The sequence below is a fragment of the Heliangelus exortis genome, chromosome 5 (assembly GCF_036169615.1).
Source record: "Heliangelus exortis chromosome 5, bHelExo1.hap1, whole genome shotgun sequence".
In the NCBI taxonomy this organism is placed as follows: domain Eukaryota; kingdom Metazoa; phylum Chordata; class Aves; order Apodiformes; family Trochilidae; genus Heliangelus; species Heliangelus exortis.
The window spans coordinates 36,779,736-36,804,533 of NC_092426.1; the positions used below are offsets into that span (position 1 = coordinate 36,779,736).

The window sequence follows — 24,798 nt, forward strand, 5'->3', positions numbered from 1 at the left end:
CTCAATATCCTTCTGTTAGGCAAAAGTCTAATCTTCAGTGGATTTACCTGCTAGGCTGTCATTGCAGTGAGTCTCCAATTTTGATGAACTACCCCAAAGTGATCATCATATAATAATAACCTGATTATTCCTTGCTAGCTATCGGATAGAAATCATCTGTTTGCATCAGTTTTTGCTGATCTTCTGTCTGAAACACTGCCTGCCAAAGAGATTTTTGGGGCAGAGGACAGAAAGTTATGGTTTTGCACCATGCCTATAGTAGGTTTGTAAACAGTTTTAACAACCTTGGCTTTGGCCATAAACGTGTCTTCATTTATTAATATGCTGTGAGCTCAGGGATGGTTGTGATGGCAACAAAATTTCTGATATCATCTCCCTTTGATTTCAGCAACATTATGATGGCCAGTGTGTAGCTGCTGCTGCAGTTTTATTCACACTGCCATCCAAAACAGACAGGGGGGTGTTCACAAGACTATCATACCTCTTTATCTTGATAAATGTTTGTTTAAGAAAATGTGTTTAGCTGGTCATTCTTAAATCTTATTTTTTCTTGCATACATCAATATACATACAATGTAAAAACTACTATTCAAATACTAAATGCCCATGCATAATCTTATTAAAAAAAAGACTTGTACAGATGCTTTTTAAAAGAAATTCTATTGACTCAGCTCAGCTACTGAGCTGATCTAAAGGAAAAGTGCTTCTTGCTTCTGATATCAAGAAATTATGTATTGAGGAAAGACTTAAGGAGGAAAGACTTAATGAGCTTTGCTAATGATGTTTCATGAAAGATGAAAGCTGTCACTTCATCCATGGAAGATGAAAAATGGAAGGAAACTCTGCTTATCAAGTGCAGATGATGGGGATGATAATAAAAGGTTTACAAATCCAAATACTGGTATTTGCAAACACCAGAGTATTAATGCAGTAACACTGTGTGCAGCACTTCACTAGCACTCTGTATGTGTTTATATTTTCATCAGTCTTTTATATTCTCCTTTGAGTCATCTCATTCATTACATTTGTGGGAGTATAAAATAAAAAATAAAGTGCATCCATCTGTGTGCCAGCAGCATGGCTGTGTTACCCTAGGAATGTGTCACATCTCCCTCTCCTGTGCCATGGTCAGAAGGTGGTGAGCTCTGTCATCCAGACTTAGAGATCTCAGATCATTAAGCAGGAGATAACATCAGAATTTGTTACCTCTAAGACATTCTTTTTTGGATACATCAGTTCAATTAACAGGAGGTAACTCTGGCAGGCATCTCCTGTCACACTTTGCTGCAGTTTGAGTCAAACCTAGAATATCTCCCTACATAAGAGGAAACAGTTGGCAGTAACCTGTGCACTTACTTTTCATGGGTCTGAAGTGGTCAAGTCCAATAACTCTTTTCTTTCTCAGTTACTGGTAAGTCTGTCTTTCAACTCTTCCCCCTTAACCAGAAAGCCAGCTCCTCACCTTCTTTTCTTGACCTTGGTTACAATAATTTGATATTACGTCTCACCAGTAAGGCAGCAGTAGATTTCTGTGAGCAAAGAAGAAGAGGAAGATGTCAGTTTATTTTTAAACAATAATGAAATGAGGTCTCCAAAATTAATTTTTTTTTCTAAGTATCTTTTAAGTATTTTAAAGATTTTCAAGATTAATTTTTACAGTTCCAGGAAGATGTAACAGAGATAGTACAGTTTATGACTGGTGTATTCCACTGACTGGTTTTTTTTTGTGGTTGCAACACTTGGCACTGAGCCTTCAGCTTTACTCACCCAAGGTGTGGTGATGATGTGTGGTTTTGGCAGCAAATCCAGAAAATTAGGATTTATTAGGATGAGCTGAAGAAAAGGAGTCTATTTTAAGAAATCTAAGCCTGTTGAGAAAGCCACTGGAAAATTCTAGGCTGCCCAAAATGTTCAGCTTAGCAGCTCAGTCTTTTGAATTGAAAGAATGTCAGAGAAATGGTGATGTTTGAGTTGGGACCTTGCTGCAAGGATGCAACACTTGCACAAAGCTAATGCTTTCCCTGGGCTTGCCAAGCTCAGTGGTCTTAAACTGATGATTTGAGAGTTTTCTCCACAGAGGACTCATTTAATCCCCTATTTGGGAAAGAAAAGGCTTATTTCCCTGTCCTATTAAAACTTGTGTATGTTGTTGCATTGCAGCTCTACCTTGGTATCCTGCCTGTGAAGTGATGGTGACAGTGTAAAAAAATGTAAGCAGTGTAGAAAGCCCAGGGGATGAGGTGTTTGCTCATGTGCCTTGCCAGCTACTAATAAAAAAATAACAAAAGGAGAGATGTTCAGTGTGACTGGTGCTATTTTTAAAGTAAGGAGCTGAGGCTCAGTGATGTATCAAGGAGTTGAGGCTCAGTGACGTGTTACCTGGATCTCTCAAAGTGATTCAGCACTGGCATAATTGTTCTATTTAAGAACCAGGTAGGTCAACAACAATTTCTTTTTTTTTTTTTTTTTTTTTTTAAAACACCCATTTGTGACCTGTCACACAGGCTCTGCTAAACGTAATGGCACAATCCTGTAAGCAATTAACTGTGAATCTTTTATAGTCTATGTTAGGACTTGGACATCTCTCAGGCTGACTATAGATGAAGTTACCTCCTTAATTAGCTGGTGAGATGAGGTGACTTCCAAATATTCTGAGAAGTGGTTCAGCTTCAAATTTGTTCTACATTTCCCTCTAGAGGTCCTGGGTTATGTGTTGTGGCACATTTATGCCAAAGGAATTACTGGCTAATTAGCTGACACAGGCTGGTGCTGGTATTCCCCCTGCCTGAGGTCTAATGAGTATAGGGAAGGGAAAAAGCTGCTTGAAGAGTGTCTGAAGGGTTGAATGAATGTGGGAAGGTCAGGCAGCCTCGTTCTGTTCCTGCAAAAAGAGATTCTGCTGTTTGTTTTCTCTTTCTGCAGCAAGAGATGCTGCTGGATGCTCAGATCTACAGAAAAACAGAGGTAAAAGTTGTGAGACTGCTTTGTGAGACAAGGACTGGATCTGAAGTTCTGTTGCAACAAAGCTGAAGGCAGGATTGCAGATATTTGGAACAGCTGGGGCAATACTTTACTGATGGTTTTTGGATGTCAAAACTGCCCAGTCCCAGTGAGTGAGTAGGAGGACTGAGATTTTTATCTCACTTAAACATATCAAAGGCATGTGGAATCATTTTAATCAAGTTTCTCAATATACTTTTGAAGGCAGAAATCCTCCTCCATGTGTGTCATCATCAGAATAGTGCCTTAAGTAAAAATAAAATCCCCCCCACCCTGATCAGCTGGTGTCATCTCTCTGACTGATTCTGCACCTCTCATTCTCAGGAGTTGAAATTCAGATTCAGATTGAAGGTTTCTTCTGCTTACAAATGGATGATTCAACAATTTTCATACTTTTTTCTTTAACCTATATTCCCTGCCACCTTCCGCAGGAGTGTGTTCTCAGGAAGTCCTTTTTTTCCATCTTTTGTGGTGTTTTTTTGAACTTTACACATGACGTGTATCACATATGTGTTGTGTGTATACTTTGGTGTGTTGGATGTATAAATATGGAAATGAAATGGCAACCTATGAATGTGAAGTGAAGGGTTTTATTTTTGTTTTTTAAATTCCAGGCAGTTGCTCTAAATTAGTGGCAGGCCAGGAAGTATCGAGCTAAAAGATGGCTTTTCCAGAGACCAAAATCCATTGCCATGGGGAAAGAAGTGACACTTTCCATCCACAGTACATCTTCTTGTGTGCAGCAATTATTGAGTTTAGGTCAAGTGTGTAACTGGAATTTGTCTTGGACTTCTTGCTCTCTTCTTTGATTGGCAGGATTAGGCCTGTGGAGATTTTTGTAGCTAATGGAATATTTTCTTTTTAAATGAGAGAAAAGACAAAGGAAAACAAGCTGGAAGGCAAGAGCCAGGGAAAATCCCCAACTGTAGATCTGACACTATACTGCTTTATTTGTTAATTTGCTCTGGTTTTTAATTCTGAATATTTATTTTCTCATGTGACATCTGGCCATTGTTTTGCAATACCTCTAGCAAATTGTTCAGTATTTACCCTTCTTGTTACGTTCAAAGTGTTTAAATGATGATGAACACCCAAAGGTGGTAAAAGAATGCTTTTCTCTTGCAACAATATTGAATGCCCCATTACTCATCCATTTCTGTAGTCCTGGATTAGCAGAAGGTGACAAAAAAATATGAGGCAGTTGTGGGGTATTGGAAGCTGCCACCTACAACCTATTGCATGTAGGTAAAACAATTGTCTGAACATCGTGTTGGGGAAACCAGTTCTAGCAGTGGGGTGGTTTAGATGAATTTTGACTGCCTCAGATCAGCAAGATTTTTGTATTTGCTTCACTTTGTATTAATTGAGACACAGATACAAGACTATGTACATGAAAATGTGCACAAAGTAGATGGAGAGCAGAAGTGGATGTCTTCCTTTTTACTTCTTGGTGCTCAGAGCTTTAAGAGATGCTGTGTGTTCCTTGACTAACACAGTCTCTCTGGTCTTTAAAAAGCAAAGAGTCTAATTAGCATCTATATGAAGATCACTACAAGTTCTAAATGGCTTACATTGTGATTTACATTAAACTGTGACATCAGGAAATGTGATTCCTAAAAAGGGGAGTACATGGCTCTTTAGGTTTCAGGTAACTTCACCCATGAATTTATTCACTGCGTGCTTGATGTTGTATTTGAAATTCTCCTTGAAAAAATAAGGAAAAATGTGAAACCCCCCCCCAAAAAAATACTTAACCTTTGAAGTAGTAATCTTTTTGAGATCATAATCCTGGGGGCACGTTTCTACCTCTAAAAAGCCAGTGGGACAAACTACAGAATCACAATTTGTTTTGAAGCAGATCGTGCAGACACCACTGAAGAAGCCATCAACAGGTAAAATTTTCTTTGTGATGAGAAGGTTTTACTGTTATGGTGTCAGGGTTTAACACTGGTCCGGCAATTAAACCGAGTAACAGACGCTCTCTATTAATCTCTCTCTCCTCCCTGATAAAGAAAGGAGAGAGAATAAGGGAGAGAGACTTATGGGTTGGAAACTAAACTACACAACTTTAATGAAACAGTAATGATAAATGGGAAAAATTAATAAATATATACAAATATACAAGAAAATGGATACCACATTCCTCCCCCCTTCCCCCCAATAGCTCTCACGTCACCCCTGAGGCTGCAGGGCAGCTCTGGGAAAGTCCAGGCTGGAATCCTGGAGTCAGCAGCAGTTGGGAACTGGAGGCAGGAACAGACAGATATGGGCTGGGATGGATCAGGAGCACAGGCAGAGGAACGGACGGGATCCTTCCAGGATGCCAGGTGAAGGAAGGGAAGCAGGAAAAGGCAGGAAGGGCAGGCAGCTGGAAGCAGGAAATCAGGAAATCAATGGCTTGGCCCTCGTGATCCCTCAAATTTATACTGAGGATGACGTATATGGGATGGAATACTCTGTTTGGTCAATTCTGGCATCTATCTTGTCCCTTCCTCCCCAAAGGAGGCTGCAGGTGGGACCCCTTTATTCCTTCTGGAGGGTAAAATGTTCCTCAGAGCTGAGCAGTGCCCTTGGCTCTGCACACCAGTCTCTAGCAGTAACTATAAACATGGAGTGGGATCAGTCCTAGGAGCAGACACTGACTGAGAAACTTGCTGTTAATTTCAGCAAGTGCAACTACTTACAAGAGACTTAGCTAAAAGCAAAAGTACAAGACAGAAAATCCCCTTTATCCTGGCCCAAACCAGGACATATGGGTTGATATGTACAATACATTCAATATGTAGTTGTAGCATTAATATGCTACATGGATAAAAGACTGAGATTGTACTTCTTGACTTGCACAAAGCTTTTAAAGAGACTCTGTTCCAAAGCCTTCTTGTGTGGCTTGGACAAGACAGAGAATGTCAGCTGCAAAACCTGGTGGCTGTCATGAACAGGAGAGGAGGAATTCTTTAGGAACCTGTTTTGGGTATGGCACTGATGACATTATTTTGACAAATATAACCTGAACATTCAGCAATCAAGATGCACTGACTTGGAATACTTTTCTCAATTGTGATGTTATCTTATTTATGGAGCTTAAAAGGGATGTGGGTGAGAAAATGTAAAGTCAGGGAGTCTGGTATTGATGTGAAGCACCTGGGATGGTATAAATGTATAAAGGTCTATCTGTTGGAACAACTTGGGGAAGTTGAGCTGTTTTGAAAATGTTTTATAGATATATTTAATGAAAGCAAATTCCCACCTTAAATATTAATAATGAAACTTTTAAAGGGAAGCATTTTTCTTTCAAAATCTGAAAAGACTAGTTTTGGGAGAGTGCAAATAAGTGATTATCAGCTGTTACTGCTCCACCTAAACTTGTTTGCAAGTATCTAGCACAGATATAAAACAGTCAAGACAGAATTTTGGCGACACATTATGTCTTTGAGGTAGAGATATTTATGTTCATTGGAAATATCTTTTGGTCTGTCTTTCTAGGAGTGTTTCAGATGCTGCAGGTTCCTATTTATGAGCCATTTTCCTTTGCTCCTGTATCTGTTGAAAAGGCTGTGCAACGTGTGACTATAGAGAGAGCAGCAAGTGAAGTGCTTCTGATGAAAGCCACCAGGTAGGACCACTGGACCTATTGAATAAAACCTTCTGGACAGTCACATGTGCATTGCATGGACATTAACAGAGAAGGAAGCAACTTGTGTGTAAAAAGAGGATTTTACTCAGGCAATATTCCTTGGAAAACACCAAGAATGGCTGTGATTCTGGCCTCCATGGCACGGAGGAGCACATTTAGGTGGCATCCACTGCAGTTTGCACAGTTATTTTCTTTACCTGCATCAAGAGAATTATTCACCAATATGATTCACTAGTTATTTACCCCTCCACCACCCTGCAGTATGGGGGTGGCAGCGTAGAGAGACTCTGAGCTCTGTGATTTGGTCTCAGGTACTTTGCTTGTGGGTTAAGAGCTGTCATGTAAATGCAAAACTTTTTATTAGCAGTGGTATTTACAAGAATGCAATCCCTAGTTAGAAAAGGGGTTCACTGACCACCCAAAACATCACAGTAGGTAGAAGAGAAATGGTTTTTCGTTCTGCTGACTCAGTTGAGGTGCTCTAATAGGCTGCAGGAAGCAGGGAGGAGACTGCTTAATGACTGGAAATTACAAAGGGGTGGGGCAGGAGAGCCTGGTCATAAAATCCCTATTCCTCCACCCCTAATCTGCATGAGGAGTTCCTGTCCGTCCTACCACTCAGTATCCTTTGAACATTGGACTTATATGCAACTGGGGCTGCAATGGGATCAAATTTAAGTTCAAATGAGGTAAGAAAAAGAAGTTAATATCAAGCTTAAAGTGGGTAAAATGGTGTGATATTCCAGTTAAGTTGGTCACAGAGGACAACGGGTTGTTTGAGGTGTATGGAGACCATGGAAAGTGAGTTTGTTGTTCCTTGGATCTTGTGGCTGTAAGCATGGTTTCCTAGTCTAGCCTTTTATAGGACCTTATGGTATGTCTGCATTTTCAGACTATGGTTTAGGACTGTCACCATTCCTTATTGTGGTTCCTTAAAAAAATCTTTATGTCAAGGAAATAAGAAGCTGGCCCAGAGTTGTGATGGGTTTTGGTGGCTGCTAAAACACACGATGAGGGCAGCTCATGAGCACAGCTCTGAGTCTGGCTTTGAGTGCGAGATGTTTTTTGAAAGCCAGGCTGAAATAAGAGTTTAAAATGCAGTTTAGTTTTCTTAACCTTACCTTGTGTTGTTTTTCCTAGACTTTTACGGGCACCTCAGCACCAGCGGTGAGAACGGTAGGTAGTCATTAGCTGGTCCTTCATTAAATGCTCCCCAGTGCTGAATGAAGAGCACTGGAAAAAATGTGAGGAATTCGATGGCTTGGAGGGAAACTACTGCAATATTTACTGAGCACTGTAAAGCTGAGCTGGGACTTCAGCTTTGTAGCTGAAATAGTGCCTGGGCTTTCAGGGAACTCTAAATCAGTCTGGCTTCTGTTGGTGTCTGATGCTCATGGTGCTGTGAGCAGGTGTTTGTATTTCTTCTGTATTGATTTTTTTAATTCTTCCTTTTTTTGTGTGTTTTCTTTGTGTGGTTTCTTTGGATGAAACACTCCCTTGTCTTAGACATTATTCCTTCATAGGAAGACTTGGTTTAAGCAGGTCTTTTAATTATTCTCAGTGCTCTGGTATTCCTAGTATTCCTTCTTTGCTCTGTAACCACCTGTTGTAGAGCTTGCAATTCTGTGTTTAAGCATGATGTTTAGAAACACAATGTCAGAACAGGTAAAACTGTGGAATAAATGTGTTCAGCCTCCTGACAAGCCCAATCTCATCAGCTTGGTAGGAGTGGGAGCAGTGCCCAAACTTTTCTGAACGTAAAAAAAAAAGGGCAAGAAGGTGTTGTGGTAAGTCTGAACTGAGGATAAATTCTTTGGACAGGCAAATGAAAAGCTTCCAGGACAATTAGCCAGCATTCATGTTAACAGGTACAAGCATAAAGGAAAATCTATCAGATAAGGTGCTATGAGCCACTGAATGTGAACAATGACAGTGGCAGCAGGATGGGACTTTCTTCAGATGCTGGCAGTGGGTTTGGGGCTGCCAATATCTGTTGCAATTCTCAGGAAATCTGTAGGTGGAAAGATGGGCTCTTGTCCCTGCTTCAGATATGTGCAGTTTCTCAGCTGGTTTGTTCTGGGCTTTGGTTCCAAGTGGAGGACTGCAGTGATGGAGATTCTCCCAGGTGTTGGTAATTTTGGTCTCCCTGGTGAAGGTTTGCTGCTACTGATACTATCTAATGCCTGATTGTGCCTAAGAGCCTCTTACAGTCTCTGTTCAAAGTGTCCTAAAGCAAAGACTTTGCAGGTTTTCTTAAAAAAAGTGGCTTTTAAAGTGATATTCAGTCCTCTGTGTATAGTCTGACAGCCCTAAAGAAGGATGCTAGTATCCTTCTTTTAGTCCTGAAAGCAACGCCTCTGTTCAGAGGCTAAAGCTGGGATTTTGTGTTTGCTGGTTGTTTTTTTGTTTGCTTCTTTTTCTTTTTCTTTGTTTGAATTCTTAGTGCTTTACACATTGTTAGTAGGTCTTTAGGTGTGAGACCTGTGCAGTTCAGTACAGGGGGCTTTGGATTGTGCCTCTTGTCTTTGAAGAATTTACTGTGGCAGAACTTACCTGAATTTAATACATACAGTTTAGAGTAGGATCCAGATCCCCTTTCTTTCTGCCTTGACTCTTTGATTCTTACAGAGGCAAAAATCAGCAAGAGATATTTTGCTACAAATCTTGATATCTATGATGATAAATATATAACCACTGTGTATCTGAATTAGGTTTTGCCACTTAATGGCTCAGTTAAGGAAACCAGTTTTCATGATCAGTTTCAGGGCAGCCCATGGGGTGTATGTGAAATATTTAATGAGAAAATCTTGATAGTGCCCTTAAGGTGACAGGCAACAATGTAGTTGTTTTTAGATTACTCAAATTACTGCATTAAAATAAAATAATATAGGCTATAGTCTTGAGAAAAAGTCATGTTGAACTATGGAAGTGCTTGGCTTGGTTTCTCATCTAAGATTTGGATTTCTTCTGGTGTTAAACTCCAGCTGTGAAGCTGCAGACAGGAAGAGAAGGAAACTTGCATGAAAGTGGCAAACTTTTGGAAAGAAACAGGTCTTCAGTCACTGCTGCTCCCCTTGTTTTTATTTTGGAATAACCCTACTGACTTAGTAAGACCTGGCTATGGGATATTTTTAAATGGATGAAATAAAAACAAAATACAAGGAAAAGTGTTTCTTATGCATTTGACCTTGCCTGAGGTGGCAGACATAGTAATGTAATGAAATCCTGCCTGCCCTTGGGCCTTCAGAACACTTTGAAGTTAAAAGGTGCCACATACCTGACCCGGGTCAGAAGCAAGGCAGTGATCTGTGTTTTAAAGTCCTGCCCCTGTTTCTGACTGGGCTGAGTGGTTTCTTTGTTGGTCTTCATAGGTTTTAGAGTAGTGCTGAGATTTCTGTTCCTTGGTGAAGAGAATGCTAGGGGAAGAGTGCTCTGCTCTGAAGAACCCAGTTGGACTTTGGTTGTTGCCTTTTTGCTGTGTAACTTGGGAAATGGTGTAGGTGTTTCACTCAGGTCTCAACAACAACAATCTATAAAAGATTTTAAAGCTTGGAATTTTACTGAAATAGAGCAGTTTTAGAGCCTGGTTATGCAACTCTGTGGTCTCATGGGTCAGCACTCGCCTGTGTGAACACTCCCATGGAATTCCCTGGCACTAGATATGTATGGATTGCACAAGTGTGCCACAGGATTTAATTGAACTTTTATCTGACGCAGGCTAATGCCACCAAGGCCTGTGTTTGCAATCTTAAGTATTTAAGCTGTTACAAGAGTGATAATTAAAATGCCTGACTTGTGTTTCCGGTCTATGAAGTAACAATCCTGGCTCAGACAAAATAAATACAGAAGCTGAAAGTCCAAGGGTAGGTAACAGCTGACCTGGGAGGCTTCTGGCCTCAGAATTTACCCAGCCACATGGACACCATCACATTAAAAGGAAAGATGTGGAAGCTGTGGTCTGTTACTAGCACATCATCCCATTTGAGATGTGCCCCTTGGTAGTTTTTCTGTTTAAATCACTGACAGCTACACTTGACAAAGCCTTCAGGCACCTAAAAATCAGGATCTATGAAGTCTGACTTCCAGCTCTCTACTCTGGGAATGGGCTCTACCACCTGTGAAGCCCTGAGCTTCGCAGATTTAATGTGTTTGGAAAATTATGCACACCGGGATGGGAATTGTAACAACTTAATTGCATAAATTCCAGCTGTCAGGGACAGCTGAGCCCAGAAACACCCTTCTGAAATCTAATCTCTGCACTGTCCACTTGAGATGCACAAAGCAGTGGTTTAGATGCAAGAGCTGAGCAAGGGGTATTCCTTTAAAATGATGTGCAGGCCAGTGGTTGTAGCACTGCCCTGGGACAGGGAACTTCTGCTCGAGTCTGTTCTTCTGAATTCAAGGGATGCAAGCACCAGCCTTCCCAGGTAAAGAAATGCCCCACCTCTTCTGCTGAAATAACACTGCTGAGAATGAAACATTTAGGATTTATTCTGTAGGAAAGCAGTGACCAAGCATAAATAGAGCATACATGTCAGTAGATTTGGCAGGGAGGGACAAGCCATGGCTGTTGGTCCCTGTGCCAAGGAGTCCTTCTGTGTTTTACCCTGTGTTTTACCCTGTGTTTTACCCTGTGTTTTACCCTGTGTTTTACCCTGTTTTACCCTGTGTTTACTGTGTTTTACAGTTCTATTTCATGTATATAGAAAAGTACTTCTGGCAGCTCAACTATGTAGTCTGGGCATGGTGTCTTTTGGTTGCTTTTGACTGAGGACTGTAATTTTTAATTTTATTTTCCCCTAAAGAATTTTTTTTTCTTCTTTTTTTGGCATCTGTCCAAGTTCTCCTTTGTGGCCATATGTGGGATAATGGAGCAGGTAGAGGTGTGAAAATGTCCTACAGCTGGCAATTCATGTTCTTGCAATCTATGCACCATAAAACTGTGCCCTGTGCTGGAGTTTGGGCAGGTAAAGATAATGCAGAACTCTCAGGCCATTGGTGGCACAAAGGGAAGTGCAAGAGGATTTGTTGGGGATTACAGAGGCTGTTTCTTGGAGACTGTTCTTGATTTTTGCTATATTTTCAGAGGTGCTGAAGTTTTTACTGGTGAGGACAAGCACCTGCTCCATTACATCTTGTTAGTGTCCAGTGTCACATCGTGGTCCCTGTTGCTTTTAACACTTTGTCAAAGCATTGTGGAACACAATGGAAAGGCAAATGGTTGAGCAAAACATATAACATGGATGAAGGAAATAGTAGCAAGGTAAATTTCATTACTCAGCATCAGTACTTTTGCTACTTATGATCAATATAGGCACTTGAGATGCAAAGTAATAAAACCCCATGTGTTTGTGCTACTGTATTAACTTTACTAATTAATGGGTATGGTGTGTCTGTGGATGCAGGAGTGAGAGGATTTATGGATAGAGTTAATATCTGTTCTTATCAACTGGCATAGAGAAAAGGAGTAGAAAAGTTTTGGGCACAAAACAGCTGTTTCAGTTCTAAACCAGAAATGGTTGACTCAGAGCTAAATGCCAGTCTTAGCAAGTCTTGAGGGAAACAGTATCTATACATACCTGGGTCTTAAAGGGAAGGATGGTACCTATGAAACAGAGGAGATGCTAATGTGGGGAAAGGAGAGAAAGATGTTAAATAGTTATCTCCAAGGTGAAGCAGGGAAAGAGTTAATTCATAGCCTGAGGAATATGAAATTGTGTTAGTAAGAGCCACGGAAATTATGAGGTATTATAGAATTTATATTTATAGAGTTTATTATTATTTCTGAGCCTACCATGCCTAATGTCTGATGGAGTTGTGAGTTTATTCTACAGATCATCTCTGGCAAGAGTTTTGTAGCTTTCTGTTGGGGTGCAGGGATGGAGATCAGAGTTGTTATGGGAAATATCTCCTCGCTGCATTTCTGTCTTTTAAGCTGTGTGTGGGAGCTTGAGCTGGTGCAGGAGCTTTTGCTGGTGCATGGTGGTTGCTAAGCTGTACTTGCACAGCTGCTGTAGCAGTGCTGGGTGTCCCAGAGACTGTTCTATTGCAGGATTTGGTGTGTAAGAGGCAAGGACACCTGAGTGTGTGCTTGTAAGGGTGTTTATTATGGTGACAGTGGAACAGAGTTAGAAAGAAGTCATCTTTTTCAAAGTGAACTCTCAGCACCTTCTTCTCAATTTATGTGTGGTTTTGAAATCTGTTACTTCAACTTCAGACCTGGAAAAGGGTTCTGTGCCAAAAATTTCTGGTTTTTTCCAACTCTTCCAGTAACCTTGATAAATAATACTGGCTCCACTTCAAAAACTTTGTTTCATCTACGTCCTTAGAAATTTAGGGTTACAGTAGCCTGTGACTAGAGACTATAATATTAATATAATCTTTTTTTTTTTTTTTTTTTTTTTTTAATTTTGAACTGTCATGCAGAGACCAGTGTCTCCTTTCAACTTGCTTACTGTAAAAATCCTGCGGGTGAGGAATGCCCGGAAGGCAGACGTGCGTAAGTACCTCTGTTTTTGGATTTTCCTTACAGCTCTTTAAAGTAAAAAAAAAAATACTTGGTCAGTGTTATATTTATTAAATTGTGTAGGAATAAAAACGTAACTTGTTGGAAGTTTGCCCAAATTATTTTTATTGTGACACTGAAGGGTTGCTTTCTGCTCTGTAGTGTAAAGAGGCCTCAGGCGAGGTGATGCATTTGATTTTTTGCTTTCATACCTCACTGTATGAGACAATTTCCTACCCTTGTGACATCAGACTTAGCTGCTGAGCTGAGGGCTAATTCTTAAATGATGAAAATCCTTGTACTTTGAGTAAGAAACCTGAGTATTCCCTAAGAATTTCTAGGTGGAAGAAAGGAGAGGGCTGGTGATACAAATGTAAAATCTGTAGTAGGGAAGCCTGTGAAAATAGCAGAAATACAAGCAGACACATTATGCTAATTCTGCAGAATTTATAAATATTTATAAATACACCTGGGTATTTAATTAATTTAGAGAAAAGAGCAATTTAAAAGTCAGAAAAAGTTAAAGCACTACCGTGAGTTTAAATGAGGGATAGTGAGAGGAAGCAAGAAAAAGATCCCTAGAAGAGAGGCTACAATAGAAAAAAATGTCATTGCCCAACCACAGAATAAGAGTTAGCAGAGGGAAGAGCCCAAGACAAGATGAGATCTCTTCAGCAGGGAAGTTTACAGAGTCTGGTGTTATCCAATTATGGAAGCCCTGTAATGATTCACCTTCTCTGCCTCTGCAAACTGCTGAGCATCAGCTTGAACCCCACTGTGGCAGCAAATTTAAAATGAAAATCCTTGGTGGGAGAATGAGACTAGCAATAGGTGGAGAGAATGTTTTGTTCACTAAATGGTTCCGACTCACCCAGGGGAAGGATTGGTTTAATTCTGAATTTTTCCAGGTCATTGAAGACCTTCCTCACAGATTCTGTGGGTCCTCAATAGCCCACCCTCCTTGGTGCACTGAGACTTGTTCAGCTGCCTTTCAAAATGCAGTTATGCCACTGAATTACTTTCGTGGGGGAATATGAATGATGAAGCATCTGTTCAGAGATGTCAGAAAGCTTGAAGTAAAGACAGAGAATAAGAAAATCCAAATCCAAAAACCAGAAGAATAAAACGGAAAGGTGTAAAACTAAGAGGAAAAATCCACAATATGCTCCCTAAAAGCTTGCTGAACATGGCTCATAATTAATTTTCTTCAGGTACACTCAGAATTACATAGAGCACATTGCAACAGCCCCAAGGCCAGGTTGGATGGGGCTTTGAGCAACCTGATCTCTGGTGGGATAGTGGGAACTGTGTGATCTTTAAGGTCCCTTCCAAACCATTCTATGATTCAATGATATTTTCTAAGGAAACCAGATGCAGATTTTTGTTAATCTATGTATTTTGAGATTTGAACTAGAGTGATGCATCCAGAGTGGAGGGAAAACTTATTAGAGGTTGGATTTAGTGGTTTCTAGCAGGAGGGATGTGGTTGGAACATGAGGAAGTTCTGCTTAACCACAGTTACTGAGTGGTTCCCTGACAGTAATCTCTCAATCTCTGTTGCACTTGTGGGATTCTGAGTTACTTCTGTTGCCTTCTGCAATGCCAGACTACTGTGCTTATTTCTCTTCTTTTTCTTTCCTTTTCCAACATTAAAAACATTTAGTTTCCAACATTGTAAAATTTGCTATGATTTAATGAATACCTTGTATCACAATGTTTTTTACTCTGGAATGATCAGACTGCTTTATTTTATGATTTATGTCATTTTGAAGGGTTCATTAGACAAAACGAGAGCACCTTGTAAGATGTGAAGCTCTGTTTCCTGTTTTTATATACAGAAGCACACACTTTGTGGGTTTGTAGTTGTGTGCATGATGATTTATTTAACAAAATCCAGATGTCTGAATGCCTAAGAGGTGATTTGTATCAACCAAATACATGATCTGACCAGGCAGTCACTTCAATTACATCTGCAAACCTGCAAGCACAATTGCCTGTGCAATTTTTAGTCCTGCAGCTCACCTGGTTATGTTTCAGTTCATTGTGGCTGTCCCCAGGAATGAATTGCTCACAGTCACTCCTTCCCAAGGTGAATTATGTGGTCTTTCTTCATGAAGCCTGTTGGCATGCCTGCCACATCAGATTTCTTTATTACCTTGTATTCTGGTCTTAAGAAGAGATAAATATCATGTCTTTCTTGGCTTGAGTTGTCCTGAATTCAGAACTTGGGCATTCCAAGGGTTTGTTTAAAGATGTCTGACAAGAGAGATTTGAAAACTCTTCAGCCAGGAGATTTTTCTCAGCAGCAAATACATTTTCTGAAGAAATTCAATTTGTTGTGGAAAACCTGTTTATTCATTGTCTGCAGTGAGAAGGATATTTCAGGCAGTCTTTATATTTTCTGAGGCATTAAAAGGGCAATCATTTCAGTGAGTTTTCCTTGAAACCTTAGTATTTTTAGCTGTGGGGAAATATCCCTTTTCTACCCATTTGTAATGATAAGAATATGCTTTTTGTTACAATTCTGAGTTAGCATTTATTTCCTCCACTTTAGCTTTCCTGTTTTTCTGATTAAGCACTGGTTTTACCTATGTCTGTGTGTGTTTTTTTGTTTCATAGTCTCTCATTAGCAAAGTGTTTGTGTTTAATTTACTGAAGTGAACCTTTTTTATTGCTCTTTGATTCTCATGCTCCTATTTACTTGACCAGTGGAATAAACAGGCTTTAAAGGTATTTCTCCTTACTGTTGTTCCACAGCAAGATAGTTTGAATAGATCTGGGTCTAGGCCTGAAAATCTAGACTGTGTTTTGAACACTGATTGCACTGTGGGATCTTGGGCAAGTCATTCAAATTTTCTCAGTGTTCTTGCTTAATCCTTACGTTGCCACTGTGAAGTAATTCACTGGTGTGTCTCAAGCCCTTGGAAAATGGAAGCTATGGCATTAATCACCATTAACCATTTACCTTTTCATCTGCCTACACTTGTGCCTCTGCTGAACATCTGATCAATCATGCTGCTCTGATGAGGTTTGGATGAGGACACTTGGTCCTTCCCCCAGTCATTATCAAGATTTTGCTGTTTGTGATAGCACAGTTAAGAAGATGGCAAAGGAAGAGCTTGGGAAAAATATGGCTGGTGGGAAACTTTGAATCTGTAGTTGTTTCTGAAAGATAAAGAGGAAATACTTCAAGAAAATTGTACTTAATATGATGTAATAACACAGTTACAGGTTTTGAGGATGCTGCAGGTGTTGACTATGAGTTGAATTATTTGGCCTCTTCTGACTCACAAGGTCACTGGCAAGAACCAGAGGACTGGTTAAGCATTGCTAATGTGAAGCAGGGAGACTGCACATGGCATTTCATGTAGGAGAGGAAGGATATCAGTGCCTGTATCAAATTTCTCCAAGTCTCAATCCCTGGCAGAATTTCCTCCAAACACTGGAGGTTCAAGATATGGAATGAACTGCTGCCTTTGGTGGTGCTCATGGCTTCCTTCCCCAGACATGAGTGACAGCATGATTTTTCCAGTCTGAAGATAGATTAGCAGTAAGGAATAGAGTGAAAAGTAATTTAACCAAGTGCTGAAACTGACTGTTTTCCTGTAAGGCTTACTGAGAAAGACATAACTTCAGAAAATGTTATTCAGTATATGAATGAATATGAAATTTGCACATTCTGGTTTGTGATAAGGAAATCAAACTTTTCAGCTTGATGGGGGAGCACTTTTTGGAAAAAAAAAATAAATATTGTTCTTCATTTAAGTCAGCATTTGGATAAGGCTTTTAATCAGTGAAGGTACAAAAAATGGGGAGGAAATGCTAGATAAGAAATCTCTGCAGCTCAGATTGAAGGTTGTGAGGTGTATTGTCTGAGCAACAGAGGAGCCATCCTAGAGCTGCTGTGTGTGTGCATGGCAGAGGGTTTGCTGGTACTGATTCTACTCTTTGGACAGCATTCCCCTGCCCATTCCATTTGGATAATCATCCATATAATCTAACCACAGCATGGATAGATGTGCATTGACATAAATAGATGTGCATGTGGAGTGCAATGGATTTGAAGTATAACGTAGTGCTTAAAAAGAAAAGTCTGACTGAAAGTTGTAAGGTAGAAATGAGCATGAAAAATGTGTGAGGATCTCTCTGTTCTGCTGTGAGTGCTTCATTGTGTTATTTACCCCTCACCCTTTATATTTTTGGAAGAAATCCCCTACCATGTTACCTTTGTCTTACTATGGTTATATGTACATAGTACAGTAATTCTTTCTCTGGATACTTTATCACTCTGCTCCTCTTCTCCTTATCCAGTCACCCTTTCAGATTGCTATGTGACACTGTGGTTACCTACTGCCTCAACTGAGAAGGTTCGGACCAGAACCATCAGGAACTCCAAAAACCCTGTTTGGAATGAAGCTTTCTGCTATAAGGTCGACCGCCGAGTCAAGGTAGTGAAAATAAATTGTTTTCACCATTCATTCATGGAATCACAGAAAGTTTGGGGTTGGAAGAGACCTTGAAAGGTCATCAAGTCCAATCCCCCCTTCCAGAGAAAGGTCAGGTCACACAGGAACCCATCCAGATGGGCTTGGAATGTCTCCAGGGAAGGAGACTCCACAACCTCCCTGGGCAGCCTGTGCCAGTGCTCTGTCACCCTCACACTGAAAAAATTCTTCCTAATATTTATATGGAACCACCTATGCTCCAGTTTATAAGCACTGCCCCTTGTCCTGTTGTTGGTCACCCCTGAGAAAAGCTTTACTCTGTCCTCCTGGCACTCACCCCTTACATATTTATTACATATTTATTATCTGCAGGTAGTCAGATAGTTCCCAGATACTGGAGGTGTTAAAGATTCTGGGAAAAAACCCAACTTTGTTGCTTACATCCTGCTTGGTATTGTGCTTTTCCAGCTGCTTGTTACTTAAACATGTACTATACTGAAGCACTGAGAAGCAATTAAATGAACTGCAGAACATGACCCATTCCCCATTTTGACATAGAGAAGTGAGACCCAAGACAAAGATCACATAAAAATAACAATAAGATCAGTTGCTTCTAGTTGCTGTGGAGAGGAAATCCTTTAAACATTTTTATGTGCCTGTTAAAGGCAAAGGTCATAAAATAAATATAAAACCATTTAATACAGTTATCTGTGACAAATTTATGGATGTTCTGCATGACCTGATTTCATTCCCTGAGGCAGACAAACCTCCTTCTTTGTGTTATCAGCAATATGAAGTGAAATGCTCCCAAATCTCTTCCTCTTTTCTGTTTCTCTTTTTCCTTTTTCCTTCTGGATGGACTGGGGAGGGAGAAAAACCCAGTCTTGAGATCTTTGCTGCCTTATGGAGCTCTTAGCTAGAGAACTGAGTCCACGATGCTCTTAATCTCTTTTTGCAGAATGTGCTGGAGCTGAAGGTCTGTGATGAAGACACAGTCACCAGGGATGATGAACTCTGCACAGTTCTCTTTCTCTTCCTCTTTTCTGTTTCTCTTTTTCCTTTTTCCTTCTGGATGGACTGGGGAGGGAGAAAAACCCAGTCTTGAGATCTTTGCTGCCTTATGGAGCTCTTAGCTAGAGAACTGAGTCCACGATGCTCTTAATCTCTTTTTGCAGAATGTGCTGGAGCTGAAGGTCTGTGATGAAGACACAGTCACCAGGGATGATGAACTCTGCACAGTTCTCTTTCTCTTTTCTGTTTCTCTTTTTCCTTTTTCCTTCTGGATGGATTGGGGAGGGAGAAAAACCCAGTCTTGAGATCTTTCCTGCCTTATGGAGCTCTTAGCTAGAGAATTAAGTCCACGATGCTCTTAATCTCTTTTTGCAGAATGTGCTGGAGCTGAAGGTCTGTGATGAAGACACAGTCACCAGGGATGATGAACTCTGCACAGTTCTCTTTCTCTTTTCTGTTTCTCTTTTTCCTTTTTCCTTCTGGATGGATTGGGGAGGGAGAAAAACCCAGTCTTGAGATCTTTCCTGCCTTATGGAGCTCTTAGCTAGAGAATTAAGTCCACGATGCTCTTAATCTCTTTTTGCAGAATGTGCTGGAGCTGAAGGTCTGTGATGAAGACACAGTCACCAGGGATGATGAACTCTGCACAGTTCTCTTTCTCTTTTCTGTTTCTCTTTTTCCTTTTTCCTTCTGGATGGATTGGGGAGGGAGAAAAACCCAGTCTTGAGATCTTTGCTGCCTTATGGAGCTCTTAGCTAGAGAACTGAGTCCACGATGCTCTTAATCTCTTTTTGCAGAATGTGCTGGAGCTGAAGGTCTGTGATGAAGACACAGTCACCAGGGATGATGAACTCTGCACAGTTCTCTTTGACATAGATAAACTCACTGTAGGTCGTACTGTTCGAGTGAAGTTTCAGCTGAATCCACAGGTGAGCAATGGAACTGCTGAGAACAAACTCTTCCTTCTAAAGAAAGCTTTTTACAGTGTTTCATTATAGGTAAAAATCTTAAAATCCCTTTGGATTGATATTATTGATGTAATCCCTTTGGATTGATCCCTTTGGATGATATTTTTTGTTAAGAACAAATCCCAATGCTAAAAATCTAGGATGGAACCATCTAGAACTCATTACCCAGTGCCTTAATTCTGAAGTTTTCTGGTGTGTTTGTTGGTATAAGTTTTGTATTTTCACATATTGCAGTAGCTCATTCTTTCTGTGTTGGAAAAACTGAAAAATGGCTGTTTTAGTAGAATAGCAATTCTTACTTAAATGGCATTTAGATTTCAAAACCCTAGCTTTAGCCACTGCTTTTTCAGTATCTTAAAATTCAGTATTTTCAGTTGGCACTGCAGGGTTTTTTTTTCAAATTATTCTTATGTTGCGTGAATTTTCCAAAGTGTTATTCTAAATATATATTTTACTAATTATGTGTAATGGGTAGGATGAAACCCATGAAGAAAAAAAATGTAATATTCTTGTATTTATTCCATGTATTTATTTTTTTGTATGTATTATTTATTCCATGTATTTATTTTTCCACTCTCTTCAGGCACGTGAGGAGCTGGAGGTGGAGTTCACATTGCAGAACACGTGAGTAGAATCCTAAATTCTATATAAGCTGTTGTATTTAGTATCAAAATAGGCTTGAAACATAGTTCATATGTGACAGTGCTTCTTAAACCTCCAGTCTCTGAAAGCAGTATCTAGATATTTTAATTCAAAATTTCAGAATGTATATATTTCACATTTTAAATATCTAAAAGGTCTTATTTGCCCTATTTGACTGCTGCCTCTTGGGCACCAATTTCTTCCTGTATGAGTACAATTCCAATATTCAGGAAGTTTTCACCCTTAGAAGGATTGTCAAGCCTAAATGTCTTATGCCCCCCCCTTCTTGGGGAATCTGACTCTTCAAATCCACAGCATGACAAAATAATTTGTTCAGCTCACCTGGCTACACCTCCTGAGCTGTGATACTCTTGAGTATTGGTTCTGGCAAGAGAGGAACTAAATACTAAATATACTGTATGGAGAATATACTGTACTTTGGCCACAACAACCCCATGGGGAGCTCCAGGCTGGGCACAGAGTGGCAGAAAGGGACCTGGGAGTCTGGATTGCCAGGAAGCTGAACAGGAGCCAGCAGTGTGCCCAGGTGGCCAAGAAGGCCAATGGCATCCTGGGCTGGCTCAGGAACAGCGTGGCCAGCAGGTCCAGGGAAGGGATTCTGCCCCTGTGCTCAGCCCTGGGGAGGCCACAGCTTGAGTCCTGTGTCCAGTTCTGGGCCCCTCAGCTCAGGAAGGAGATTGAGGTGCTGGAGCAGGTCCAGAGAAGAGCAAGGAGGCTGTGAAGGGATCCAGCACAAGTCCTGTGAGGAAGGGCTGAGGGAGCTGGGGGTGTTGAGGCTGGAGAAGAGGAGGCTCAGGGGAGACCTCATCACTCTCTACAGCTCCCTGAAAGGAGGTTGGAGCCAGGTGGGAGTTGGTCTCTTTTCCCAGAAAACTTTCAACAAGACAAGAGGACACAGTCTTAAGTTGTGCCAGGGGAGATTTAGGCTGGATATCAGAAAGAATTTTTTTACAGAGAGGGTGATCAGGCAATGGAATGGACTGCCCGGTGAGGTGGTGGATTCTTCATCCCTAGAGACATTTAAAAAGAGCCTGGATGTGGCACTCAGTGCCATGGGCTGGGAACCGCACCGGTGGGTCAAGGGTTGGACTTGATGATCTCTGAGGTCCCTTCCAACCCAGCTAATTCTATGATTCTATGATAAGAAGGGAGCTAAGATCACTGTGGGAGGCTGAGGAACAAGGAAAACTGGTGTAACAGAATGAGTTTCACTGGGTAGTCTCAGAAGGTGTTGGTGGAGTTTGACTGTTCAGGGGAAGTGCTTGCATCATCCTGTGAAGAAATCCCAGAGCCTCTCTCTCTAGCTGACAAGGGGGTATGATCCAGGATCATGGGTGTTATAGTTTGTGCCCATAATATGCTTTATCACTCTGAAGAGTTTACTTCAAAGGATTTCCTTTACCAGTTTGGTCCACGTTATTGGTCTGACAGTGTTGTTAAAGTAATCTTGGAGAGGAAAAGGTGCCTTCTCAGGGCATTCAGGGCCTTTTAGGAGGCCTGTCAGGAGATGCTGTTGGAGATTTTGAATAATGTGTTTATTTCTGACAGAAGGGGAAACTGGGACTTGCTGGAGAAAGGGCAGTATCTTAGTGTTATGATGGGAGAAGAAAAGATCTCTGTGTTCACAGCCAAAAAAAAACCCAACAAAAAACAAAAAAACCCCATCAGAGATAAAGCAGTCCCAAAATCATCTCCAATTCTAACTCATGGCAACTCAGCAGGGCAGACTGTGTGCTCTTTACTGGGCACAAGACTGACTGAAGGCCCAGCAGCAGCAGACAGAGGGTTCCTATCACAGCTGAGGAGTGTCATGAATCAGTAATAGCCATGAGGAAGGGAGCTCTGGTGTATCTTCCAAATGGCTTCTCTACAGTCTTCCTTCTTCTGCAAGTCAGGGGATGGCTTGTGGAGCTGGTACACAGAATCATACCCTAGATAATCCTCTTGTTTGATGAGGGACATCCAGGCAGGTTGTTATCAACTTGGGTGTTGTGCATGAGTAGATTTGTGTATTGTGATGGAGGGTGGAATTCATCTTGGAGAATGTGGCACTGGTTCTGTGTCAAACTCTTCTCTTGGACCTTGCAGCCAGTTGCTTTTTCCTGGACACATGTTCAACAGATCAGTTCAGAAATTTAGCAATTTCTGCACATGCTGTCTGAGTAAGAATTCTACAGGTTGGAAGATGATGGTTGGGACTATAAAATTAAAAATGACCCTTAGCAGCCCCAAGGAGGAGTATTAAAAAAGAATCATGGTCATGGCTCAGTTGCCACAGCAAGAACACATCTGATCCACTTTTTTCATTCCTTGTGTAGTACCTGGGTGACCAATGTGGTCACACAGACCAATAATAGTTGTGGTCTGAAGAATTTCACACACAAAGGGAAGAAACTTCTGTGTCATAAGGCAGGGGATGTCCCTGTGAGGTGTCAGCAGGACTGAAAAAAGGGAAGACTCTTCTCAGGGAAAAATGGACATTTTGTTGCATGGGAGATGGACATTTTTCTTACTATCCCTCATTTTCATTCATGCATATGTGTTGCAGTCAGTGCTGTTCTGGCCATCAGATGAGTCTGGAATAAAGGTGTTAGCACGTGGGACTCGGTTAAATATTGTGATCTTGGTAGGATGTTGGGGTTTTTTTTGCCCTCAACAGAGGAAGTGTGATATAAGGAGTAATTAATGAAAGGGTTTGTGCATTAAAATTGGATACAATGCCCCACATTACAGAGGATAAACTGAAGAGCCCTGACAAGGTCGGAAATACTGAACAGAAGCAGCTGAGATGGGTCACCAGAAAGCTATTGATCAAACCAGTATCTCCTGTGTTGAACAAGTTTAGCAGGTTTTGGCAAGGGTTTTTAGCATTACTGGATGGGAGAGGTGTGGACAGGGATGAGAGAGAATGTTCAGAGGGGGAGAACCAACCACAGTGGTAACAAGAAGTACAACTCACCATGGGGGGCAGTTTCTACAAATCTGGTGTGATGGGAACAATGAGAACACTTTTTGTGGGTAAATACGGAAGTTTATCTCTGAAGTTAATTATTTCCACTGACACATTTTGTCTGACACTATTTATCTGAAGTAGTTTTTCATTCCTTCTCTATCTTCATTCCAGACTTTTACCAATTGCAAGATTTCCCTGTTCTTTCTTTCCAGAATTTCAGATGAATAATATCACATATGAAGTGCAACCCCAGGCCAAGAAAGTTTCCTGGTTTGCACCTACACTAGTGGCTTTGTCACTTCTATTTTCATTTGCTTTTTTGACTACAGTCCAAAAACTTTGCTTTTTGACTACAGTCCAGTTTGCTACTTTGACAAAAACACATGGTAAAAATTTCCTTTGCAATACACTGGAGGGGTGTATGAAATTGATTCCCACATTCATTCCCATGGTCTTTTCTTTAAAATGGAAGAAAACCTTCTTTTGGTAGCTTGGTTTCCACTACTGGAAGATGAATACCCTCTCTAGTTTTGTCTCACTCTCACACCAACCACTGCAGTACCTCCAAGCCCTCACCTCTCTGCTGCTGCTGCTACCCGTGGCGGGCACTGAGAGCCAAACCTTTGAGCCTAGTGACACGGAGAGGAAGGCATGCTCCTTCCTCCAAGTGCCTTTTTTTTCACCAGCAACTGAGCCAAGGGATTGCAAACGCCTGCCCAGTGTTTTATGGGCCTGTAACACGAGCCCAGCTGGGATGGGAGCTGCTGCCCTCGAGCAGCGGTGACAGAAAAGGTAAGGTCGTTGTACACAGGTTGCTGACTTGCCCTACTTCAGTGCTTTTCTTGTTGTTTTCTGGTGATTATCAACGGTAACGAGGGGTTTCTTCCTTGTGTTTCCACTGCTAGGGTCCAGCATGAGAATGAGCCTCTCCGGGTTGCTGCAGAGCCAGAGTCCCGCTGGACCAGGTGGCTTCGCTCGCTCAACATCCCCCTCCCCTCTGACTTCTAACGAAGCCCACGTCTGAATACTGAGGGGCACAAAGACTTCTGATGAACTGAAAGGTACTTTGAGTTTTCAAGGAGAGGTCTGAGGGCCCCGGGGGTGTTTGCTGGGTCTGCTGATCTTCTTTTTGGCCTCTTTCTCTCTTTCAGGTGTCCTATCTTGAAGAGTTGCATCTCAAACGAGTCTTGGAAGAATGAAGGACCACTCTCACACAAGCTTTCTTTACATCTCCCTTTCCCTTTTCTTTTTCTTCAAATGTGAAAGATGATGTTTAAAACAAAGCCCACTTGAGACAAATAAGTGTAAATAGGTGTACAAAAAAAAATGTATAAAAGCTAAGCATAAATTATTGAACTATGGCAAAATTTTTAGAAAATAAAAGTCTTTTTTTCTTTCTGTAGTTCTGCTGTGTTATTTTGAGAAATTTGCCCCATGTGTGGGGGGACCAGCAGACCATGCTAGCCATTTGGTTTGGGCACTGCTGAGGAAATTCTCAGAGCAGCCTGAATCTCCATCCATCTGGGGCCAAAATGTGTTTGTATTTGTGTGGCAGGAAGTCACAGGGCCTGAAGGAGCAGTGAAGGCAAAAGTTTTAGAGTCAAGAAAGAAAACAGCCA

General features: G+C 41.0%; 1 protein-coding gene across 1 annotated transcript in view; it reads left to right on the plus strand.

Moving 5' to 3' along the window:
* Positions 1-7,043: 7,043 nt before the first annotated feature.
* Positions 7,044-24,798, plus strand: part of LOC139796529 (cytosolic phospholipase A2 epsilon-like) — a 35,171-nt gene continuing 17,416 nt past the window's right edge. Inside the window, exons 1-6 of the mRNA XM_071744685.1 lie at positions 7,044-7,323; positions 7,775-7,810; positions 13,061-13,133; positions 17,451-17,587; positions 19,393-19,524; positions 20,147-20,187. Coding sequence (XP_071600786.1) covers positions 7,297-7,323; positions 7,775-7,810; positions 13,061-13,133; positions 17,451-17,587; positions 19,393-19,524; positions 20,147-20,187 — 446 coding nt within the window. The 5' untranslated portion in view covers positions 7,044-7,296. The remainder of the gene's footprint in view (positions 7,324-7,774; positions 7,811-13,060; positions 13,134-17,450; positions 17,588-19,392; positions 19,525-20,146; positions 20,188-24,798) is intronic.